We start from the raw sequence: 21,902 nt of genomic DNA, 5'->3' as shown, positions 1-21,902 counted from the left end.
CCTGAAAAACCCCAACCACAGTGAGAGGTTATGCAAATCATTTCTTTTCAAGTTGTATGTAAATGTACTATTATTGGGCCGATAATTGATTCATCTGATATATATCGTGCATCCCTGATAAATGAAAACATAGTGAAATATTGTTCATAAGAGGAAGAAAGTAAATGTTATTGTCTTACAAAGAGACAACTGTACCATACTAGTGTCTCCACAGCTGAGATTAGTGTGTTGTGTGAAACCTCCAGACCAAGGTGATTTAATTTACAGAGAAATTAAGAAATTACATGAAGAGATTTCATAAAACAGAAATTTCACTTCAAGGGAGCTGAGAGCTCATGGTGACTGCTGCAGGCCGAATTAAAACATTGTTGTCACAGTTGTTATTTTTGTGAGACTTTTACATAACTTGTTCTTGTTCCTTTGTGTGTGTGCGTGTGTGTGTGTGTGTGTTAGTGTGTATATTTATGTGTGTATTTGTGTGTGCGCGCCCACCCTTCAGGGAATACGTCATCACCGGAGCGCCCCTCCCATCCCAGAGTTGTAGTTGTGAGAGAGCAGCTCAACGTTAGCTTGTAGTTCTCTGCCTCGGCAGGCTAAATTAGCAGGCTAACTGGCTCCCACAGCTGGATAAATCACCACTTTTTACCCACTATCGTTCGAGAGGAGTCCATCTTCTGGCGAGGTAGCACGAAATTCAAGTTTGTAGTACTCACAGTGTTTTGACACCGAGGATATAAGATGAACAGGCGAGCTAACAACCTGAATGTTAAGTAACAGTTAGCTGCTGTTAGCTAGCTCGGTAGCCAACTAGTTAACTAGATATTTTAAATACTATATCTCTCTGTGTATGTGGCTAAAGTCAGCGTAGCAACTGTTTAGGTTGTCGTCATAATATTTAAGTTTGGTGAAGCTAACTTGGCTCAGCCTGGATGGATTTTGTTGGTCACCAGCCGGGATGGAAACATTTACTCTGCTATTACTCAGAGCCTCTGTGTGACAAACCCTCCAGTGTTTGACAGCTTGTTGTTATAACTTCATCATAGAACTAATCAATTGTCATCTTCTCTTGGTTTGTTTTCAGATCATGTCGGATTTCTCGGTGAGTGTAAATTATTTCCACAGTGAGACATCATATTGGTGTTTTCTTGTGATATGTGGAGGCTGACTTTCCCTTTTCTCTTCCAGCTGGCAGATGCCTTAGGAGATGACAGCGCAAGCCAGGCAAAGAAAATAGGCAACACTAACCCTTCTGCCCCTGCCGGCAACCCTCCACCTCCTGCAAACCCAGGATGGCCTGGCTCAGCCCCGGGAGCTCCCACCCAGCCCTCCGCCCCCAGTGACTACGCTGGTGGATCATCTGGCCCAGGGGCTCCAGGGCAGTTCCCATTTCACTCTGGTCCTGGAGCACCAGGGCAATACCCAGGACCTCCTTCAGCACCTGGCGGGTTCCCCCCTGGTCCTGGGATACCAGGACAGTATCCTGCGCCAGGAGCTCCAGGGCAGTTCCCCTCCAGTCCTGGAGCTCCTGGGCAGTTCCCTGGCCATTACCCACCTGAAGGAGCTCCTGGACAGCTACCAGGAGGCCCCGTCTCCTACCCAACCGGACCATTTGCTTCTGGCCCTGGAGCTCCACCCGGGCCTTATCCAAATGTGCCTTACCCAGGAGGTCAGCCAGGAGGAGGCAATGGGATGTACGGACCAGGTGGTCCAGGTGCATACCCCCCTCCAGCTGGTCCTGGCTCTTTCCCTGCTTTCCCTGCTGGAGGCTTTCCTCCAATACCCCCTGGGTCATGGGGACCACATGCAGGTGGAGGCTTCCCTCCTGCTCCTAGCCCCTTTGCTCCAGGGCCCATGGGTCCATACGGTGGGCCTGCTGCTCCTGGAGGCATGCTGGTGAGTACGAGCACTGTCAACAGATAATATCCTATGCTTGCTTGCTGCATGTCTTTGCTGAAGTGTTGCTTTGGTTTGCCGTGGAGCATCTCTCTTGGGCTCTTTGGTTTCAGAACGGGAAATAATACAACCAGCTACCTGCTAAATGTACCTCTACACAGGTTACCTGCTGTCATATAAGTATTCAGCGCTACTGATACAGTGTTTTTTCTAAATTTTAATGTGACTGATTTGGTGTCTCTGATATTACTGCTGGTGGAAAAAGAAAGTTTCCGGCCTTGTTGGGATTTGCTGCAGGATGTGAAGCTGCTGTTTTTCTGTATTTGTGGCTCTGCGGGTGTGCACAGTGTAACACAAAGCCAAATCAACAAATGGTCAAAAGGAGTTATCAAAAATGTATTCTTGTCTTTCAGCCCAGATATAATCCACCATATAATTGAAAGCAATGAACTCAACTTTTCAGTCGGACAAGGACATCGCTTCCAGAATCAACATATGGTTTGATTAGGCTACATGAAACGTGTCAAAGACTGAATATATGCTGTTCACAGTATGAAGTTAGGGTTTGTTTCCATCTGCTTGGGGGGAGATGTATTGTTTTTAATTATGTGCAATATGATTTAAAATTACACATTTACACAAAACAATGTTTTTCTGTATTAATACATTTATTCTCTGATAAAATCAGTTTGTATGTTCATCACTATTTCCACTTGTCACATGGGTATAATACAATGTTTTCTCTGTCTTCTGTCATTTTGGTCAGGAGTCAGTTTGTATATTTGATGACTTGTTGTATTAAAATGTGGAAACCTAAAATTTCTTTTTTATTTGGTTTTGCTTTACATTGTCCTGACTAATCACGGTGAATTGTGTGAACGTGCTGAACTAAATGAAGGAGATGATGACTCATCGAGGTGTTGCATTAGGAATGTGGGCACGGTCAAACTTTTGACTAATGTTTAACTAAAAATCCCTCCTAATGACGTCAACTGCTTAGCTGTTTATTACCAAGTGTGGTATATTAATGACAATTCTACTTTTGCCCTGGAAACGTCATAAATAGGGTAAACATGTTACCATTTGTGTATTTTTGCCTAATAAACACAGTAAATTATAATCCGTTATGATTTTTATTTTAACTTCATTTCACAATAGAGGATGATAGATGTACTTTTGTGATTTTGAAATACACATTTTTCTTGCAGATGATGCCGTATGATCTCCCACTTCATGCTGGAATTATGCCACGACTTGTTATCACAATAGTTGGGGAGCCCGTTCCTGGTGCAGACAGGTATGATCAACACTCCTCTTCTGATTCTGCTGTCAGTGCTGCTTTTCTGTTTGAGGAGTATTACTGAATGCCTCAGCTGTCAGGAGAAATCAGCCCTGATCTTTTTCTTGCAGATTCCATGTTGACTTCATTAAAGGCCATGATGTCGTCTTTCACTTCAATCCTCGATTTCATGAGCAGACTATTGTCAGAAACTCCCAACTAGGCGGATGTTGGGGGCCAGAGGAGCGAGATGGAGGCTTCCCATTTTGTCAGGGACGCCGTTTTGAGGTAAAGTTTTATAGTAACATAGCTGTGCCTAAGATCAGAAAACTTTTTGCCTATTTTATTCATAATTGAGCCTTTTAATGTCAGTAGCTGCATTTACATGGATCATAATACTCCATTTCTAATCTGTTTAAAGCCCAATCAGAATAAACCAGCCAAAACACAACAAAATGTCAATATCGCAGCCCTTTTCTCTGTTCTCTCTGCTCATATAGCACCAGGTTCAAAAGTATTTGTGTCTTTCTACTGCATATACAGTCCAGTTTTATGCAGGATTCACCTTTCCAGCAGTAAGATCTTTCTTAGAGTTGCATTTGGGGCTGCAACCAGCTATTATTTTCATTATTAATTAGCAGATTATTTCCTGGTTTATTCCTTGATCTACAGAGCCCAAAATAATATTGTCAGATCGCTCAATTTGATTTAGTTGTTCAGTTGTTTAGTGCTGCCAAAGATATTTAATTTACTTTCACAGAGGGCGGAGAAAATCTGCAGGTTTTAACATTTGAGAGGCTGGAACCGTTGATTTTTTAATAAAAACATTTGTGCCCTACAAAACGACATAATCATAACAGTTATTGCAGATTGTTTTTCTATCAATTGACTGAATAATAACAGCTATACTTCCATTCCTCGTGATCACTTGGCGTGTTGTGGATTAAGTCTTTCACTCTCCTCCCTGCAGCTGAAGATCCTCGTGGAGGAGGACTCGTTTAAAGTGGCGGTGGACGGCTCCCACCTGCTGGAGTACGAGCACAGAGTCGGCGGGCTGGAGGACGTGACCCTGCTGCGGGTGGTCGGCGACGTCGTCCTCCACAGCGTAGCCCCGAACATGATCTGAATCTCAGAGCTTCTAAAGCACACGTGTACAGACAGGAGACCTAGGTGAAACTTTACCACTGTATTCGAAATCCCTTCAAGCACCTTGATGGAGTTTTTGAGGCACGAAAGTCAGGAAGTGAAATCTTTGCCCACATGGAGCTTCTTCATTAATCACAGAACAGATGGCAGACTATAATCCTTCTCTTTATTTTTACTGGCTGACTACTCATTTTATAGCAACTCACAATCGAGAATATTTTATGACGTAACAGAAGTAGAGTAGTGAATGAGATAAAGTGCATCTAAAACTAAGAAAATACTAATTTATACCTAATGAAACGATTGTAGACCACATGGAAAAAGTGTGACATGTCCAGTTTTCCTCTAGTATGCTGTATTTTGTTTACAGTACATGTTTATTATTCTCTCCTTTCTATCAGAATCTTGATAAGCCTTTGTAATGCATGAGAGTGTGCTGCTGAAAGTCAACTTGATCGCCTTTTCACTGTCTTAATTTAGTGCTGGCCGACCCCCCCTCAAGATTCACCGAGCTGATAACATACGATAGGATGAGGATGAAGTTTCTTTGAAAACATGTATTTATATACTGACTTTGAGCTCCTCTGTTCTTCAGTATTAATTCTCCTGACTGAGCTCCAAGACTGAACTATGATTTCATGTTGAAGTCTAATCATAAAAAGAGAGGCTCAAGTCGATAAGCGGGAGGGGATGGGGTTTCTGATTTTGTTGCCAAAGATAACAGTGGTACAGTATTTTGAGATGATATGCTCATAAATAAAGGGCAACAAACGAATAATGACTGATAAAAGCTGTTTGTTTCAGAGTGATGTACACTTCCCATGAGCTGCCTGCCTGTAAACAAAATAAATGCTAGTTTCCCTGTTCACATTCGTTGTTTTACACATAGGTGGAGAAAGCTAATCGTGTTTTCTATGGTTTACCTCTGTGTATTTGGTGTAATAGAGTAGAATGTGTCATATTATCATTGTATTTATATAGCACAGTTTATTCACTCACTATTGATCCAAGTAAGTATAAGTAAACTACATTTTAAACACACTTTAAGTGGAACTGTGGAGATGCATGTATTAGAGATGCATATCAAAAGGACAACTACACTTTGCTACATTTTTTAGTCCACCTTTTTTTATATTGTGGTTTTCCTTTTGCAAGTCTAAATACTTCTGCAATGCCATCTAAGTTGAATTTTACATTGACATGGTCAACAAGACGAGTTGTACATGTGCTAAGTATAAAAATACACATTTTCCACTTGTAATGGAGTATTTTTTACACTGTGAGTCAGTGAAACATCTGATAACTTTTTCCACCAGTAGTACAAGTAGAAGTATTACATTAAATTACATCATCATGGGAACAACTTATTCGTAGGATTCAGTGGTGGAACAACTACCCAGATCTTTTAATTAAGTCAAAGTTGTTATGCCACAGAGTAATAATACTCTGTTTCAAGTACTGCAAGTCCTGCAAACCATATCTTACTGAAAGATAAATTACAAAAGTATCAGTAATGAAATATTTTTAATTTTTGAAAAGGGACAATGTACATGAATCAACATTCAAACAAATGTAAATGAACCTGAGTTTTAATTTTCATCAGCAGTCCCTTTACCTGAGGTTAATGGGCATCCTAGAATAAATGAGTCACACAATAATAACACAAAAAAACATTTCTTGGCATTAAACTTCAAATAAAGTTGAACTCTAATTTAGGATACTATTAAAAATACACAACTTTGGCTCTGACGCTGAATATAAACTGCAAAATAATGAATAAATGTAGTTATCTAATAAATGTAGTGGGGTAAAAACTACAATATTTGCCTGCAAAATCTAGTGAATATAGCACCAGTACATAACATTAGTACTCACCTACAGTACTTGAGTAAATGCACTCACTCACCTTCCTCCACCACAGGACAGGTACGTTTCTCTCCTGCTGCTGTGTCATTCAAAGGTCGGCCTGCAGTTCCGTTTCCTCCCAGCAGGGGGCAGCACGACAACAAACCACCCGCAGCCCTGAAGGAAGCAAATCGAAACTCCTCAATGAGTTCACCTTCAGTTAAATAGTTTGTCCCTCTGTTCTCTCTCCTCTCGTTTATTTTTTTATTTTTTCAAATCCTGTGGCGTGTGGACAAGATGAATGGCTCCGTGCACCCATCGGCCAACGTGGTGGACATTAAACTGAAGCGCGGACCGGCAGGTAAGAAGATTGAATACGTTGACGCGCGGCTGGTAGATGGCGGTGGCGCTGCTAGCTGGGAAGCTAGCTAGCTAGCTACGTAGCAGCAAAAATCAACGGCTGTCAAGCCAGTGAGTTGCCTCAGGCTAGTGGCTAATTAGCGACTCAAAGGTATGCAAATATCATCCCAACATGTGTTATTGTGGACTACAAGCAGTGTACAGAGACTTGACTGAGATTTAACAACACGTGTTTAAAAAAAAAACAAACTGTGATTTATGCACTCTGTGTTAAAACCTCTCGAAGTTTAGTCACTTCTTGGCCTGTCAGATTGAAGCCAACGGAGCTGGAGAGATAAGAGACCTTTATTCAGCTGAATGTGGAGTAATGTCAGGTTTACACTTGTTATGTAACGTTTAATGACCCGCTTGATTCCGTGAATAGCAGTAGGTTGGGATGGTTCCTCTTGCCCTTTGATCCAGTGACATCCACGCTGTGTTTGCACAAGTGAAACATTTGATTATTGCCTATTGGATTTCACTCAAAAGCCTCTATCTGATGCCACTGTCTGTCTTTTTTTTCCACAAGGATTGGGATTCAATATAGTTGGGGGCGTGGACCAGCAGTATGTTGCGAATGACAATGGCATATATGTGGCCAAAATCAAAGAAGATGGAGCTGCAGCCCTGGATGGGAGACTTGAAGAGGGAGACAAGATCCTGGCGGTAATAAATGACTTTATTATCGAGTGGTTCTGTACCTTCTGTACAACCTAAACTTAAATAATTTGTAGGATCTGGATCTGAAACCAGCAGATTTGTTTTGATAATCTTTTCATCTTGCAAATCATCTTTTTAAGAGTTGCAGCTTAAAGTGAAAACCTGAACATCTGAAAGGAAAAGTTCACCTGAGTCAGTCATCTGCTACTTGAAAGTCAGGTGTAGTTTCAGAATTTACAGATCATTTCTAGGGATCCACTGCAGAACACTGTGTCACAGCATTTCCCCAGACAACTGAAGACGATGGGGACTTATTTTAAAATGTAAAAGCGAAATGTCTCCATGCACCTCTTCCAGCATAATCCAAGTCTATGAAGCCCCCAGGTCTGACATTTATTTGAGAAGATGTTATATACCCCCTTTTTTATAGCCAAAACTTTTACTGTAGCTGCTGAGCTAAAGGTGTGATCACCCACCTTATCTGAAGTGATTGCACGATTCCCTATCTATTTCACTTGTTTGGGAGAATGCTGTGAAGCTCCGGAAATGTTTTGGATCTTGCAGAAACCTCACACAGCTTTCTGTGGACACAGGGTGAAAAGAAAATGACTGGTTGAACTTTAAGTGTTTGCAGTGGTTTGATTGATGTCTGCTTTCAAGAAAGTACTCAGCCAATTGTTCAAAAGTGAAACTATTGATTAACTGCAGCCATAGCTGATGTTTGATTAAATATGTCGGCAGATGAAACAGCACGTCATCGCTGTTTTTGTTCCTTGTTGGTTTTAGATCAACGGAGTAAAGCTTGAGGATCGGACGCATAAACATGCAGTGGACCTGTTCAGGACGGCAGGAGAGGACGTGGAGCTACGTGTTCTGAAAAAGGTGGGATGCTCGCTACTTAAAAAATGACCTTGTCCTAGTATTCAAATGTTCAAATGCTTTGTTGATTTTCATGCTTTGTATTTATTTCATTAGCAGTTGGATTTACCCTGCAATGACTCTCTCTGAGTTCTTAAGCGTCAAGCGGAAACCATAGGATGTGAACTGCCAGACTCTCTCCATTAGTGTGACTCATTTCCCTGTTGATACGGTTCCATAAAGCAAGCTCAGCAAAGTTCAAGCTCAGCTACTCTGGAAACTAACCTGATCCGGTTCAGGCTAACTGTCAGATTAACTTCGTTGTTGCTTAACTAGTTTCTGCTTAAAACACAGTGAGAAATCATGAAGTGTAACACGAGTCAACTTTGTCCTCAGGAATAGAGGTGATAACGAGGTCAACATACAACTACACTTTCGATATCACATTGGATTTTACAACTTATAGTCTTTGGAGAATCGCAAATCACAACTATTAATTGTGTAGATTCACAATTAAAACTGACAGAACTATGGCAACAAATCAAATGATTGTAGAAATATCATCACAGTATCAATATTTCAGGTTTAATTTTCACAATTACCAGTATTAAAAATACATTGTGACCCCCTACTGTAAACATTGCCACCACCATACAGTTTTGTTTTCCACGAGTCACCACCCTGAAAAAGAGAACTCCATTTCTATTGCAGAATAAAATATTTAATAAACTCATGATTTATTCTGTGTTGCAAACTCTGACGAAAACAGAAACAACCCAGTTGTTTTTGCAACAGCGGCACAGACAATAATACCCATTGGAAATGCTGATATTTACTCCTGTTTTTGAATCTGTCTTGCAGACGCCGCATCACTTGAATGGACCCACAGGCTCACAACCCGAGCACGAATCCTCTGCGTCTTCTCTGGGAATTCTGGTGGCTTTAGCTGGAGTTGCGGCCGTCTGTGCATTCATTTACATGCGGAACCTTAGGAAGTCGTTTTAACTGAGCCGTCACCTGTGTATTATTTTTTTAGATCAAAAAACTTTGCTAAAGGCCAAAGAAGTGAAAGAGGGAACAAACTCGAAAACCTTAGACGTTATTATTCTTGATTAGTCGGTGTCGGTGTCACTGATGAGTTCCTCCGTGCTCGTGTGTTATTATGTGATTAACAGTAGCTTCTTGACACCCTTCCTATGCAAAAAAGGATGTTGTCTTACTGCAAAAATTAACTCTGTGATGGTAAAGAAGAAGAATGCAAACATGACATTCCTGCTGCCGAGCTGAGCTGGGCTGAGCTCAGGCACGAAACAGGTTGAATACCCAGAAAAACATGAAATCTTTTGGGTCAAATATTACGGACTCGAGCTTCAGGGTCCTTTTTTTTTTTTTTTTTTTTCCCCCAAACTGAAAGACAGCGTTGTGTTCAGTCACTCGTGGGCCTCCCTGCACCTCCATCACTGAATGGCAGATCTGTGCGAGGGGCGACGTGAGAGGAACCCGCTGCACTTTCAGTTCTGTCGGTTTGATTTTCATTTTGCGCTGTTGCACAGAATCATGGGAGGAGCGGCAGCCGGCAGTGAATGCGATTAAGTGTGTAATGGACTTTAGAGTGCCTTTTCTGTCTGCTCCAAGTGGCGATGGTGTTGTTTGGCCCCTGTTGCTCCACATCGTGATCAAAATGAAAATCAACCCACTACGTCCGTTAATGCGTTAAATTAAAGGATGTGGCTGCTGATATGTGTGTTTCTCTCATCGTCAACAAAAAGCCCCCAAACCAGTAATGAGTTAGTCCGTCTTTCAACACTTTCCTCGTCCTTTGATTCAGCATGTAACTGCATGTTCACAAGTGCCTCTCTGGGCTCCTCAGTCTGGTGCGCACTATAGGTTTTAAGCAAACAGCACCCACACGGGAGGAAGTGAAGTATTTGTCTGGGACTATTTTCAGCTGCGGATTAACACACTCTAATCAGGAGCAGGAACACGGCTCACCCAGCATGAAGCTCCTTGATGTGTTTTTAATGGTTCTACAAAAATGGAGCTCTGTGGCACCGAGGAACAAGATGTATCAAACAATACTCGATAGTAAAAACAATTCATCGCTGGTTTTGGTCTTTTAATGACTCCACTGTTTGTTGAATGATTGATGAGTTGTCAGCTTCGTAATTAATCTGCAAGTACTTTTTTTTTTGTCATTCATTAATCAGTTGGAGTCATTTTTAAAAGGGAAAAAAGACAGAATTCACCATTTCCAGCTTCTTAAATGTGAATATTTTGTGGTGTCTTTACTCCTGAAAACTGAATATATTTATTGGCTTGTGGATGAATTAAGACATTTGTGGTTGTCGTCATCCTATATAATGATAAGCGTGTATTTCCTTTTCAAAACAAAAGCCTGAAGATTGTCGTGACAGCTGTTCGATACTCGATATTGTGAAAAGAAAATTGTGAAAGACAGAAAATAAAGCGATATGTGATCATATGTAATGCTGCACTGATATGACAATTTGCAGACCTCTGTTTGACCAAACCGATTTAATTTAACAGTTTTAATTGTAGTTAAATCTGTCTGTAATTAGAAGTTTGTCTAAAAAAGGGAAAAATTTGGGAAAGATGTGCCGCCTACAACCCACAGATATTCAGTTTACTGCCATAAAGGAGTAAAAAGAAAAAAAACACTCACATTTAAGAAACTGGAACAGAGAATCTTGACTTTATTTTCTTAAAAAATGACTCAAAACTATGAATTGATTATCAAAAGGGTTGACAACTAATTGATTAATCTTTGCACCTCTGTTGTTGGCTGTAAGAAAAACACAGATTATCAGCAGACTTTTTAAACAAAACACACTTCACCGGAGTTTGAGTTCAGAGATTCACCAAGTAGTTTCACTTTGAAGGGTTTATTCTAAAGAGTCACGCGGTCACTCAGGGTGAACCATCAGATCTGTATCAGACACAAATCATTCCTTATACGTTTATCATGTGTTGGGCAGCTCGTTACTTAAAACTCGATCGCAGCTGCCGTGTTTATGTTTTGCTCGGACCATGTCAAACAAGATTCAGCATCGAGGCCAGTGCTTTAAAATTCACGTCGCACTTTCTGCTTGTCGTGGGGTGAAAGTGAAATAAGAAGCATGATCCGACGGAGTTGTTTCATGTATGTGAAGGGTCAACAGCTTAATACTGATGAGCAGCTCGAGCCGGTTCACTGTAAAGGTGACTTTTCTTTAGCTGTCAACAACTTTAAATGTTTTTGTTTTGTTTTTTTGCACTAGCCACAATCATGGAACGCCTCCAGTAACAGCCACAGAGCAGAAGAATAACTGAATTGTGTGTTTGTCTACATGTTTCAGTCTGCAGAGCGTCTGTCAAGCGATTGTCTCTGACCGAGTGCGGCTGTCGTTGTCTGTAAATACATGTCATGTCGCTCTGCTGAGTGGGATTGTGAATATGTGCAGTTATGCCAGGAAAAAAAGTCAATCAGAAGCACTAATAAATTATGCAAATACTGTGTGTTTTACATCAAAGCACCTACTGTATTAAAATTCATGTTGAATTCAAGTGGTTTTGTCTCCTGTTTTTATTTTTTATCACTTTATACAAAACATTTGGCATTAGCATCTGATATTTGCGTCTCTCTTGTCACTACCACACACATTTTTCAGCTGTAAATTAACAATTTATTCAAGTTTGATTAAATATTAATTAGCCATTTATTAGTGATGATAATTATAGAGCTGGCAAATCAAGACAAGAACTATAATGTCCAAAGTATGAGATACAAAATTAAAATATGTATTGTGTCAAAAAGGAGGTTTACTAAATTAAATTATGAGAAGCTTTGGTATAATATTCATTTCGTACATCAAATAATTGGTTTACATATAAAAATATAGGAAGTTTTGTTAAAATCTTGATTTTGAATGTCAAAAAATAGAATAAATTCAATAAAATTATGAGAAACATTGTTTAAGTCTTAATTTTGTAGCTAAAATTAAGATTTACTAATCCAAAATGAAGATACATTGATAGTAAGTAGGCTATTTAATTAAAACTTTAACTGAATGTGTCAAATTTTGTTTTAAAAACTCAGTTTTATGTGGTAAATCTCAGTTTTGGACAGTCAAATATAAAGTTAGCGACGATTTCGCAATACCGGATGTTGTCAGAGTACCTTCAAATTAAAAGTGGACGCTTAAATTTGACAAAAATTGGGTTCTTTCTGAATATATTAGTAAATGAGCGGCATACTTCATATTATTGTGATCATAATGAGGGGGAACTATTTAATTATAGACGTGTTGTGGCGACTAAAATGAATCGTGGTGTGGAGTTGCATTTGCGTTGTCTTATTTTATTAGAATAAACAAATAACAACCTGTTGTCGCCGAGTGTTGCATTGAATATAAAGTAAAGTCTAAATCTATTGGGAGTGGGAGTCTCAATTTTGCATTTTGGCAAACAAAACAATCCTCTTTTGGGTCTATAAAAAAATAAAGTGCACTGTCCAACCCTACTCAGCTTTGTGTTGTCGAGTAGTCGTGATGGCTGTTTTGGACAAAGCACATTGGTGAAAAATGAATCTCAACATGGCCCCTGTGCTGGCAGAAGCGGTGAAAGTGGTGTGTTTTGTAACAAAATGTGCTCCTGTACACCCACCAGCAGTCCTGTTGTCTCATCAGCTGTTGGAGGATGCTGCCTCGGAGGCAGATATGATGTAATCCACCGCTCCAGTCCCGACCACAGGGAGACAGACGGAGAGCAGCCGCAGCAGCGCACGGTGGAGAATCTCACCGCTTCACTACTTTCATGAAACACATCTGAAAAGAAAGAAAAACAAAAAACAAAACCTCCATCGAGCGGGTTTGGATCAGCGGAGTCATGTCGGGGAGGTTTGTGTCAACCAGCCCGACGAGGAGGATGCTGGATGCGGGCCAGCTGTAGAGGCAGCACCGGCCGGGGATGCTGCTGGTGAACCTGACTCTCTCTCTCTCTCCTCCTCCTCCCCACCAGCACCACCACCACTACTCCTCCATCAGCTGTAATTAACCACCGTGGCTCTGGAGTCGCCTCTCCCACAGCTGCTCCGACATCCTCCGTGTGAAGATGGCCCGCTCTCCGCCTCCGTCGCTGACATCCGTCCGCCCGAGCCGTCGCCTTTTCGCCCACGATGAGAGCAGCGCGCCCGCTTCGGATCTCAACACTTGTAGGCCCTCTTCTGTCCGCTCCGGTCCACGTTACCACCTCTGAAGCGGCTCGGGTGAATTTGTGTGTTGAGCTTATTTTTTTTTTTCCACAAATACACCTGCAGACAAACTGATTTTTGGAGGGTTTTTTTGGGGGGAAGATGGGCCGCGTCCACTGCCCTGCTGGGATCTGAGTTTCTGTAATGGCTCTGTGACATCTCTCTGAGCCTCACCTGACCTCTTTCTTTGGGGACATTTTTGGTTTCTTCCCCTGGCTTTGCTGTTGTTGCCCTGCGGGAGGGGGGGAATGAGCAGCCTCCATCCCTCCAGCAGACGCCCGCCCGCCGCTCCTGGTCTCCGCCGTGTGGCCCTGTGACTTCGGAGGGTGTGGAGGTCCCGACGAGCGTACAGCGTGGGGACGTTTGCCTTTCCAGCTCAGGTTCAAATCATGGCCAATGAACCTGTCATCCTCAACGTGTATGATATGGTAAGAGTCCTCCTCGACCGCACTGCACTCTCACTTTTCACTCAGTTCCAGTCTTTTTCTTTTTTTCCTGCTCGTGGCGGAAGGTTTGTAATCCGACACCAGCAGAGGAAGTGAATGCACCACCAGAGACAGCAGGCCCACTGCACACCTGTTCACCGACATGAGCACTTCACTGACGTTTCAGTGTGGGAAAGAGTCCAGGTGATGTTGAATATTACATAAGAACAGGTAGTGCTGTGTCTGCAGGAAGGCTTAGATTCATACACATCATCATTTTACAATCTTGATAACTTGAAAAGATCATTTCTGCCAGAAAAATATGTGAAAGCTCAATTAAGAGACAAAAAGTCATAATTATGTGATGAAAGACCAAAAGTATGAGATAAAAGTCATAATTTTGGGGTGTTAAGTTATAATTACGAGACAGAAATGCTAAATTATTATATAAACAGTTGAAAGTATGAGATTAAAAGTCGTGTTTGTGAGATAGAAAGTCTCATAAAATCTAAAAAAATATGAGATCCAAAGTCAGAATGGTGAGATAAAAGATAAAAAATCATAATAATGTGATAAAAGACCAAAATTACGAGATAGAATGTTAAAATTATAGGTTATAAAGTTATAATTATGGGACAAAAAAGCTAATTTATGAGCCAAAAAGTCAAAAGTAAGAGATAAAAGTCATGTTTAGATAGAAAGTCGATGTTATGTGATAAAAGACAAAAATTATCAGATAAAAGTCATAATTATAGAATGGAAAGTTATAATTATGGGAGAGAAAAGCTAAATTATGAGATAAACAGTCAAAAGTACGAGACAGAAAGTTGATGTTTTGAGATAAAAGTCATAATTACTGTAGAAATTAAAAAAGTATGGGATAAAAAGTCAGATTTGTGAGATAACGGATGAGAATTATGAGATAAAAGCCCTAATTTGAGGATAGAAAGTTATAATTATGGGACAGAGAAGCTCATTTATGAGATAAACAGTCAAAAATATGAGTTAAAAGTCATAATTAAGGAAGTAGTGGCTTTAGTTTGACTCAAATTAAATGGTCTTCTATAGAAACTAATTGAATAATGTTAAATGAACAGATTTTCCAGAGACTGGAGGAAAGCGTTAGTGAATGTGGCCTTATCTGCTCTGCTGCAGGCATGCTTTGTGTTATGAAGACAAATTCCGCTCTTTCTACCAACACAGACATTGTTTAGACGTAACGTCGCTTCTCGCTGGTGAAGAGTTGAAGCCCTCAGTGGAAAATCTGAAAAACAAAAGACAAGAAGAGAGAAAGCAGATAAGAAAATCCAGCGTGTGAAACAAGAGCTCCCCTCAGCACACTGACCTCTGCTGCTGTTCCTCCAGCTCACGTGACGCTCGCACATACAAAACACACACATGCTGCATTTACACACTCACATAAACCCACACACACACACACACCAGTAAAGGACAAGGCTGTGCATTCATTCACTCACTCTTGTGCCCACCGCCTGGTCTCCACTGTACTGCTGAACAGCCTCCTGTGTGAATATTACGCAACGTGTTGCTGTAAATCCACAGAATTACTCCATTTTACAGCAGAGCATTTGTGATACTGAGGAGTGAATAAAGATCATTACTTCACCTCCCCCATTCAGAATTTATAATCAGAACATACAAATCCGATGAATTATTAATAACACCGTATATTGTTGTTGTAGGCAGACAGACAGATGCTATTATGTTTTTCTAAACAGCTGTAACTAGTTATTTTAATCATCTTTTTACAAAAGATACATACAAACATTTATTAAACAGTTTATTTATACACTTACACAACTTACATGCAACTTACAAAGTATGAGATAAAGAGTCATGAAGTAAAAGGTATAAATTTATGTCAGTAAATTATGTGATTAACGACCCAAATATTGAGATAAGAGTCAGAACTTAAAGGTTAAGTTCACACAAAAATGCAATTTCAGTTATTATGTGCTCAGTCTCATGTTGATGGAAAGTTTCATAGTTCACAAAATGTTCGTGGAGCTTCGTAGCAAAAACAACTGAAGTGTCTTGGTGACAGAAAGATCAGAAAAAGGCTCCAAACAGCTCGTCCGGCTTCATCCAAGTCTCTGGAAAAGCTGAAAGCTCCAGTGTAGCTGCTGAGCTAAAAGGACTAACGCACACTTTGTCTGAAGTGGTTGTTGAAGCTGGACTGCATGTCAAGAGGGTGAATGACATCCGTTTAAATGTGTTGGGATCTTCTTAAACTGCATGGAGCAATTTCACTGTTTTCTTTTAGCTTCAGCTTTTGAGGAGATGCAGCAACACTGTTGTGCCCTGAAGCTGCAGAAAGGTTTTGTGGACTATGAAACTTCATAAGTGCCCTGATCTTTTAGCTTTCCAGGCTTGAGTCAGCTCAGTTCTGGACTCTCAGCTCTCTCTTGGTGTCTTCAAGCCGTCTCACAGTCGCGGGGCCTCGGTGGGGCCAGAAGTGACAGCTGCTCAGACAGCTGATTTAATTCCAGCGTGGCTCTGCCGTGCCGGGACTTAGCAGGTCATGCAGGGGGCGTTTGAAAAGGGAGAAAGTGATCATGACGGCGTCAGAGAGTCAGAGCCAGCCTTAAATACTTCTCCCGAGAATTAAACACAAAAGCGCGAGTAGGCAACAGGATCCGCCTGAGAGAGTGAATCATGCGAGGAGGGATGATGATGATGAATCGATCATCGTCAATGTGAAATCAATGTGACTGGTGGATGTGTGTAGCGGTGCATGCTGGATCTGCACATCGGCAGGATGCTGTGCTGCATGGGTCGCTGCAGCAGTGTTGGCATGCAGCCTGACTTGTGAGTGTGATTTGCATCAGCAACATAGTGATGGAGAAATGTTTCCGGGGCTCACTTGTTCATGCACTGAGGAGAAAGTCATATCATTTGACAGTCAGCTTGTCACCATCTCATTTCACTGATGACTTCGTCCTCGGAACTAGTAAAAAAAAGATTTCCATTGGCTTCCTGGTGTGAAATGACAAAAACTGAAGAGCCAGAAGGAGTCGAAGTGGCTGCAGAAACGTGAGAAGACTCAGTTGACCCAAAGTAAAATGGTGGATATGCTTTTATTGTATCAGTCTGAGCCCGGAAACCTGTTCTATTATTAATAGGGGACATCTGGGGCAGTGTGGATAGCTCTTAGCATGTTTCCTCAGGGGTATCAAAGGGTGTGGGAGTGTCAGTGGGTGTGGGAGGAGGGGAGCTGTGGTCCTGGAATAAATTATCTCCCGAATGTCTGCAGGGGAGGGCGGCAGGGTGGCTCAGAGACCACCAGGATCTCCTCTTATGTGTAAATATTCGTTTACCAATCTAAAATCTTGCACGTGATGGATCAGATACTACTTGGATGGATCAATCCTGAGTGTTTTCCTTGTTCTCTGTCTAATACACAGCTGAAGGAAATCAATGCTGTTTGAAATCTCAAATAGGAATAACTTGATGAAGACAGAAACAACAGACAAACAACGAAAAGCAGTCCTGCAAGTTTATGTTACTTACTTTTGCCAGGAGACATTCTTAGGACTGCTGCTATTTACTAAAAATTTTAGGAGCTCCATGTCGAGAAACTCAACACATTATACATTTTTACCATCCTAACCCTATTACTTATTTATCTGCTGGTGATACACAGACAATTCCCAGAAATAACAATGTTCTGTTTTGTTTTAAAAGTGAGGTAGAGCTTGAAGAGAAAGTCATTTCTCATGACTTTTTAAAGGGAGGCTGCAGCACCTCCTCAAACCAGACATTACAATAAAAAACAATCAATTGATCAACAGTTTAAACTGTGTTAACGATCATTATTTTAAAAAGTCGGCCAGTCGTACAGGTGCTCCCTGTTATAAAAATAGATGGTTGCAGTCTGCAGCCCTGTCATATCGTGTTTGTAAAAGCAGAGTAAATACAATAATCCTTTGACAAGGCCGGCCTAGCTGTCTTCCCCTGTTTCTAGTCTTCATGCTAAGATAAGCTAAGCTAACTGGCTGCTGGCTGTGCAAACATGAGCGTGTTATTAATCTCTAAAAGAAACCGAATAAGCATGTATTTCCCAAAATGTTAAACTACTCCTTTAAATGCACACTAAAGTTATTTTCCAGAAGGGAGGTAAAAACCACTGTGATCGCCAAATTCAGAATACTAATATGTCTGAATAATAATCCTGAAGCTATCAGCATCTTTTCTGAAATAATGATTTTGGCAGTCCAGTGTTTTTAATGTGCATTATGTTTTATTGAAGCAGCCTTATTGTCTCTTTCCGACACAATAACTGTTGATATTGATCCTAATTGACCTCTCCTTCCTCTCCTTCTTCCTCTTTTCTTCCGCAGTACTGGATCAACGAATACACTTCCAATCTGGGGATTGGAGTCTTCCACTCAGGCATCGAGATTTATGGCAGAGGTAAGACCTTTTCCCCTCCGTCCTTTTTCGTTCCTTTCTGTCAAATCTCATTACTGCTGGACAGAGGGCAATCACAGCAGGCCACAGTCGGGCCTGCGCAGCACCGTCTGATGCTGAGGTTTGTGCAGGGCTGCCATCACAAGCGCAGATGAAGTCTGGTTTTAAAAATGGAACACAGAATTGTGTTTCCAAATAACATGACCCCGTTTCTCTGGGTTGAGTCACCATTGACTCACTCTACATCGTGTGTGTGTGTGTGTGCATGTTTGTGTGTGCGTGAGGTTTGAATAAAGAGAGGCAGAAACCAGCGTGAAACTAGATCACCAGGAATTCCATTATGTCTCTGCAACCAGAGTTATTGGCTCTGTGCACTGTGAAATATGAAGAGAGTAAAAACACAGACTTCACCGCTGCAGGCAATCACTTTCAGGATATTATTTAATGCGTGCAGCATTTTTTTTTTTTTTTGTATAATGACCTCATGATTTCAACCGTATTGCATTAACTGTCAGGTGAAAACCTCACAATTTAAAAGTTTTGAGGGCTAAAATAAAGATGAAATAAGTCTAGTTATATTCATTGAATCTTTCTGCACATGGTCCATCATTTGGACTGAACTTGTGAGTTATTCTTTAGCTGCAGTAGTCGTGTTTTAGAGTAAAGATCAGGTGTCTTTGCGCAAAAATACTTGTGTCAAAAGACTATGAAGAAAAAAACAGATTTGACATAATGTTATGGCTCCATTCTCTGCTGGGTCTCTTCCATCCCGGGCCTGAAACCATGTGAAGTAACTGGCAACCAAAGCTGTCAGATAAATGTTGAGCTTTAATATTTCTCTGTAAATTATAGGGGAGAAGTTGCATAAAAACACTTTATATGGCAACAGGGAAATATAACTATGAGGGAAGAATAACTGCTTCAAATTAATTTGTCTGTTTATCCACAACAGTATATTTGTGGCTTTCACATATACCTTAACACAGCTAATTTAATCATATGCTACAGGGCTTACAATCTGATTCTCTATTTGATAAGCTGTGACTCTGGTGCTGATCACTGTTTTCATTGTATTGCAGTAAATACAGGGCAGGGAGGACTGTAATTAGCCTGGCCTAATGATTTAAGCACAGCGTGTCATTGATTAATCGCTTGCTTCTGTGTAATTACAGTTGTTCAGCGCTCCCATTCACCAACCTAACCTTTGTTTTGCATGTGTTTTTTTCCACACAGAATTTGCCTACGGGGGTCATCCGTACCCTTTCAGCGGCATCTTCGAGATCAACCCGGGCAACGCTGCTGAACTGGGAGAGACGTTCAAATTCAAGTGAGTGTTCTCCACTTCTGCACACAATACACTGTGATGTCGTTACAGCGAACTGTGGAGATAAGCGCGCTGATATTTCATTCCCATTGCTTTCCGACAGGGAGGCCATTGTTTTGGGCACCACGGACTTCACAGAGGAGGACATAGATAAAATCATGGAGGAGCTTGGTAAAGAGTTCAAGGGCAACGCCTACCATCTAATGCACAAGAACTGCAACCACTTCTCCTCCTCGCTGTCTGAGGTCAGTCTCACGCTGCGTTCGCTGCCAAATGTTTGTTTTTTTCTGTTCCTGCGTGTATGTACAGTTCAGAAACAATAAGATACAGAACAGGGACGAGCAACAACTATAAAAAGTCACACAAAGAAGTTCCTGCTGCATCAAAGTTTGCTCAAAGAAGTTAAAGGGAGAGCTATTCAGTAAAACGGTTATATAATGTCTTCTATGGCTCTGAAGGGAACTTTATAAAGTCTGTAAATATAACTCAGTTGATGTCATCAGGATTATATCAGCTCGGGCTGCATCACTACAACATTTTAGGCTGTATTAGCTGGCCGACGCTCACTTCCTCTCAATCAAAACAATGACAGAAGATGTTGTGAAGTTGTGTGGGACTGTTGTCGACATATCAAGACATCAATTCCAGCGGTCCCACACAACTTCACAATATCTTTTGTCACTGTTTTGATTGAGAGAACCCTATGTGCTGAAATGACATGCTGTACGTTTCAAGAAAATTATGCATCCATAGAAAATAAAATCATTTAATAAGTCACAAAAATGTCATTTGGACTGGTTTAACTTGCAGTTTCTTTCTAGTCAAACTCTAGTTTTTACATGTCTCACACGCTGATAGAAGTAAAACACAGACAACATGTTTCACGTCGCATATTGTGCATTTTCTCAGTTGCTGTGCGGGCGTGAGATCCCTCGCTGGGTCAACAGACTGGCGTACTTCAGCTCGTGCATCCCCTTCCTGCAGAGCTGCCTACCCAAGGAGTGGTTGACCCCGGCCGCCCTGCAGAGCCACATCAGCCTCGGCCTCCACAAAGAGGAGCAGAACGAGTCGAGCGACGAGGACCCTTCGTCTCCGTCCGGAGCAGCCGCGACCGGCTCCTCCCACAGCTGCCGCCACACGAGGGTGTGAACGGCGCCGCATTCATACACTGACCTCGGGACCTTCCTGCCACCTCTGCTCGTGGCTCAAGTGGCATTAGTAGGCTTGAACAACCACCTGACCTCATACTGTTTGTCCTCTGAGTGAAGAGGCAGGAAAAAGAAGAGTTCCCTCTTCATGAACAGAGACTTCCGACCTACAGAGGCCCTGCCTGTCCTTCACACAGATGACAGGATGACGAAGGCAGACTTTGACCTGAGCCCCGGGCGCTGAGGCATCGCTCAGAACCCGACAACAACTATTGTAGATCTGAAGTTTGTAGTATGTTATTGTTAGTCTTTTCCATGAACTTTTAAACCTTTGTCAGCCTTGTTCCCTGCCCTGCCTTCAGAGCTGCTTTTGTAGAATAACTAGTTAGACACCCTGAGGCTACTCATAGTGACAGAGAACTGCTAATCTGCTCTCAAGTTCTCATTCAGTAACCTCTATGTGGCCTTCAGTTAATATCGTCAACTCTGCTTTCTCTGTGTGGAACCTAAATATTTAACTTTTTGGCCATTTTAGAAGGTGAACTGGTTTTAAAGAGGATCTGATTGTTCCCCCTCGAGTTCTGCCTGAGCTCGTAAAAAAAATGTTGCATGTTGAAAGGATTTGACGAACCATAAACTGAGATGCCACTCCTCTGATCATATCATCAAATATTTCCTCTCCTTTTCCTTTTTGTAAATCAAAATGATAAAACCTGGGACCCGTTTTAAACGCTAAACCGGCTGTTGTAAACAATCAAGGGCAAATGCTGTTCAGTCTAAACGGCCTCGGGCAGCCCAGTCACTATCTGTCAACATCTCAGAGACACAAACACAAAGAAAGTCAAGCTGCTAAACTGACAATTATTGACTTTGTGACCCAGTACAAGTTTTGTCTACGCTTTTATATCCAAATGGTCTTTATATTATTAACGGTGCGATAACTTCCAGGCCAGGAAATGTACATTAACACCCAGAGAGATGTTCCTGGGGGATTCTGGTTTTATCACCTTTTTTTTTTCTTCTTCTTCACCAAGACATGAGCTGCCATGAGAAAAGAAAGCAAGACAATAAGTATTCTTCTTTAGATCACAGCCGTTAGAGCAATAGTTTCTTTATTTTGGAAAAAACATGTATTTGCTTTCATGCTGAGACTTAGATGAGAAGATTGATACCACACTCATGATTTTCAGTCACATTTCAGGTCGCTAATGACGACAGCAGACAGAAAACTTGAACACCAACATGC

General features: G+C 41.4%; 3 protein-coding genes across 3 annotated transcripts; all 3 read left to right on the top strand.

The window, feature by feature from the left end:
- Window positions 1-540: 540 nt before the first annotated feature.
- lgals3a (lectin, galactoside binding soluble 3a) lies at window positions 541-5,186 on the top strand. Its single transcript, XM_037072310.1, has 6 exons — window positions 541-682; window positions 1,082-1,099; window positions 1,186-1,893; window positions 3,102-3,190; window positions 3,304-3,460; window positions 4,143-5,186. The coding sequence occupies exons 2-6, from the start codon at window positions 1,085-1,087 to the stop codon at window positions 4,296-4,298; spliced, it is 1,125 nt and encodes a 374-aa protein (XP_036928205.1). The 5' UTR covers window positions 541-682; window positions 1,082-1,084; the 3' UTR covers window positions 4,299-5,186.
- Window positions 5,187-6,286: 1,100 nt separating this feature from the next.
- LOC119034501 (synaptojanin 2 binding protein) lies at window positions 6,287-11,644 on the top strand. The gene is made up of 4 exons (XM_037125575.1): window positions 6,287-6,524; window positions 7,092-7,228; window positions 8,009-8,104; window positions 8,942-11,644. The coding sequence occupies exons 1-4, from the start codon at window positions 6,461-6,463 to the stop codon at window positions 9,083-9,085; spliced, it is 441 nt and encodes a 146-aa protein (XP_036981470.1). The 5' UTR covers window positions 6,287-6,460; the 3' UTR covers window positions 9,086-11,644.
- A 510-nt stretch (window positions 11,645-12,154) lies between these two features.
- Window positions 12,155-20,680, top strand: LOC119034500 (deubiquitinase DESI2). The gene is made up of 5 exons (XM_037125573.1): window positions 12,155-13,756; window positions 18,115-18,187; window positions 19,418-19,511; window positions 19,612-19,753; window positions 20,418-20,680. The coding sequence occupies exons 1-5, from the start codon at window positions 13,718-13,720 to the stop codon at window positions 20,655-20,657; spliced, it is 588 nt and encodes a 195-aa protein (XP_036981468.1). The 5' UTR covers window positions 12,155-13,717; the 3' UTR covers window positions 20,658-20,680.
- Window positions 20,681-21,902: the final 1,222 nt, after the last annotated feature.

This window comes from Acanthopagrus latus, chromosome 16, assembly GCF_904848185.1.
Source record: "Acanthopagrus latus isolate v.2019 chromosome 16, fAcaLat1.1, whole genome shotgun sequence".
In the NCBI taxonomy this organism is placed as follows: domain Eukaryota; kingdom Metazoa; phylum Chordata; class Actinopteri; order Spariformes; family Sparidae; genus Acanthopagrus; species Acanthopagrus latus.
Note: the sequence above shows the minus strand (reverse complement) of the source record. Positions and strands in the feature narration are given on the sequence as shown.

What these genes read in the sequence shown, in the direction of transcription:
- LOC119034500 (XM_037125573.1), top strand. Translation starts at nt 13,718, where the DNA reads ATGGCCAATGAACCTGTCATCCTCAACGTGTATGATATG. An exon ending in GGAGAGACGTTCAAATTCAA is followed by an intron (nt 19,512 to 19,611) that starts GTGAGTGTTCTC and finishes GCTTTCCGACAG; the next exon opens with GGAGGCCATTGTTTTGGGCA. An exon ending in TCTCCTCCTCGCTGTCTGAG is followed by an intron (nt 19,754 to 20,417) that starts GTCAGTCTCACG and finishes GCATTTTCTCAG; the next exon opens with TTGCTGTGCGGGCGTGAGAT.
- lgals3a (XM_037072310.1), top strand. An exon ending in CTGCTCCTGGAGGCATGCTG is followed by an intron (nt 1,894 to 3,101) that starts GTGAGTACGAGC and finishes TTTTTCTTGCAG; the next exon opens with ATGATGCCGTATGATCTCCC. An exon ending in GTCAGGGACGCCGTTTTGAG is followed by an intron (nt 3,461 to 4,142) that starts GTAAAGTTTTAT and finishes TCCTCCCTGCAG; the next exon opens with CTGAAGATCCTCGTGGAGGA.
- LOC119034501 (XM_037125575.1), top strand. Translation starts at nt 6,461, where the DNA reads ATGAATGGCTCCGTGCACCCATCGGCCAACGTGGTGGACATTAAACTG. An exon ending in ACTGAAGCGCGGACCGGCAG is followed by an intron (nt 6,525 to 7,091) that starts GTAAGAAGATTG and finishes TTTTTCCACAAG; the next exon opens with GATTGGGATTCAATATAGTT. An exon ending in AGCTACGTGTTCTGAAAAAG is followed by an intron (nt 8,105 to 8,941) that starts GTGGGATGCTCG and finishes TCTGTCTTGCAG; the next exon opens with ACGCCGCATCACTTGAATGG.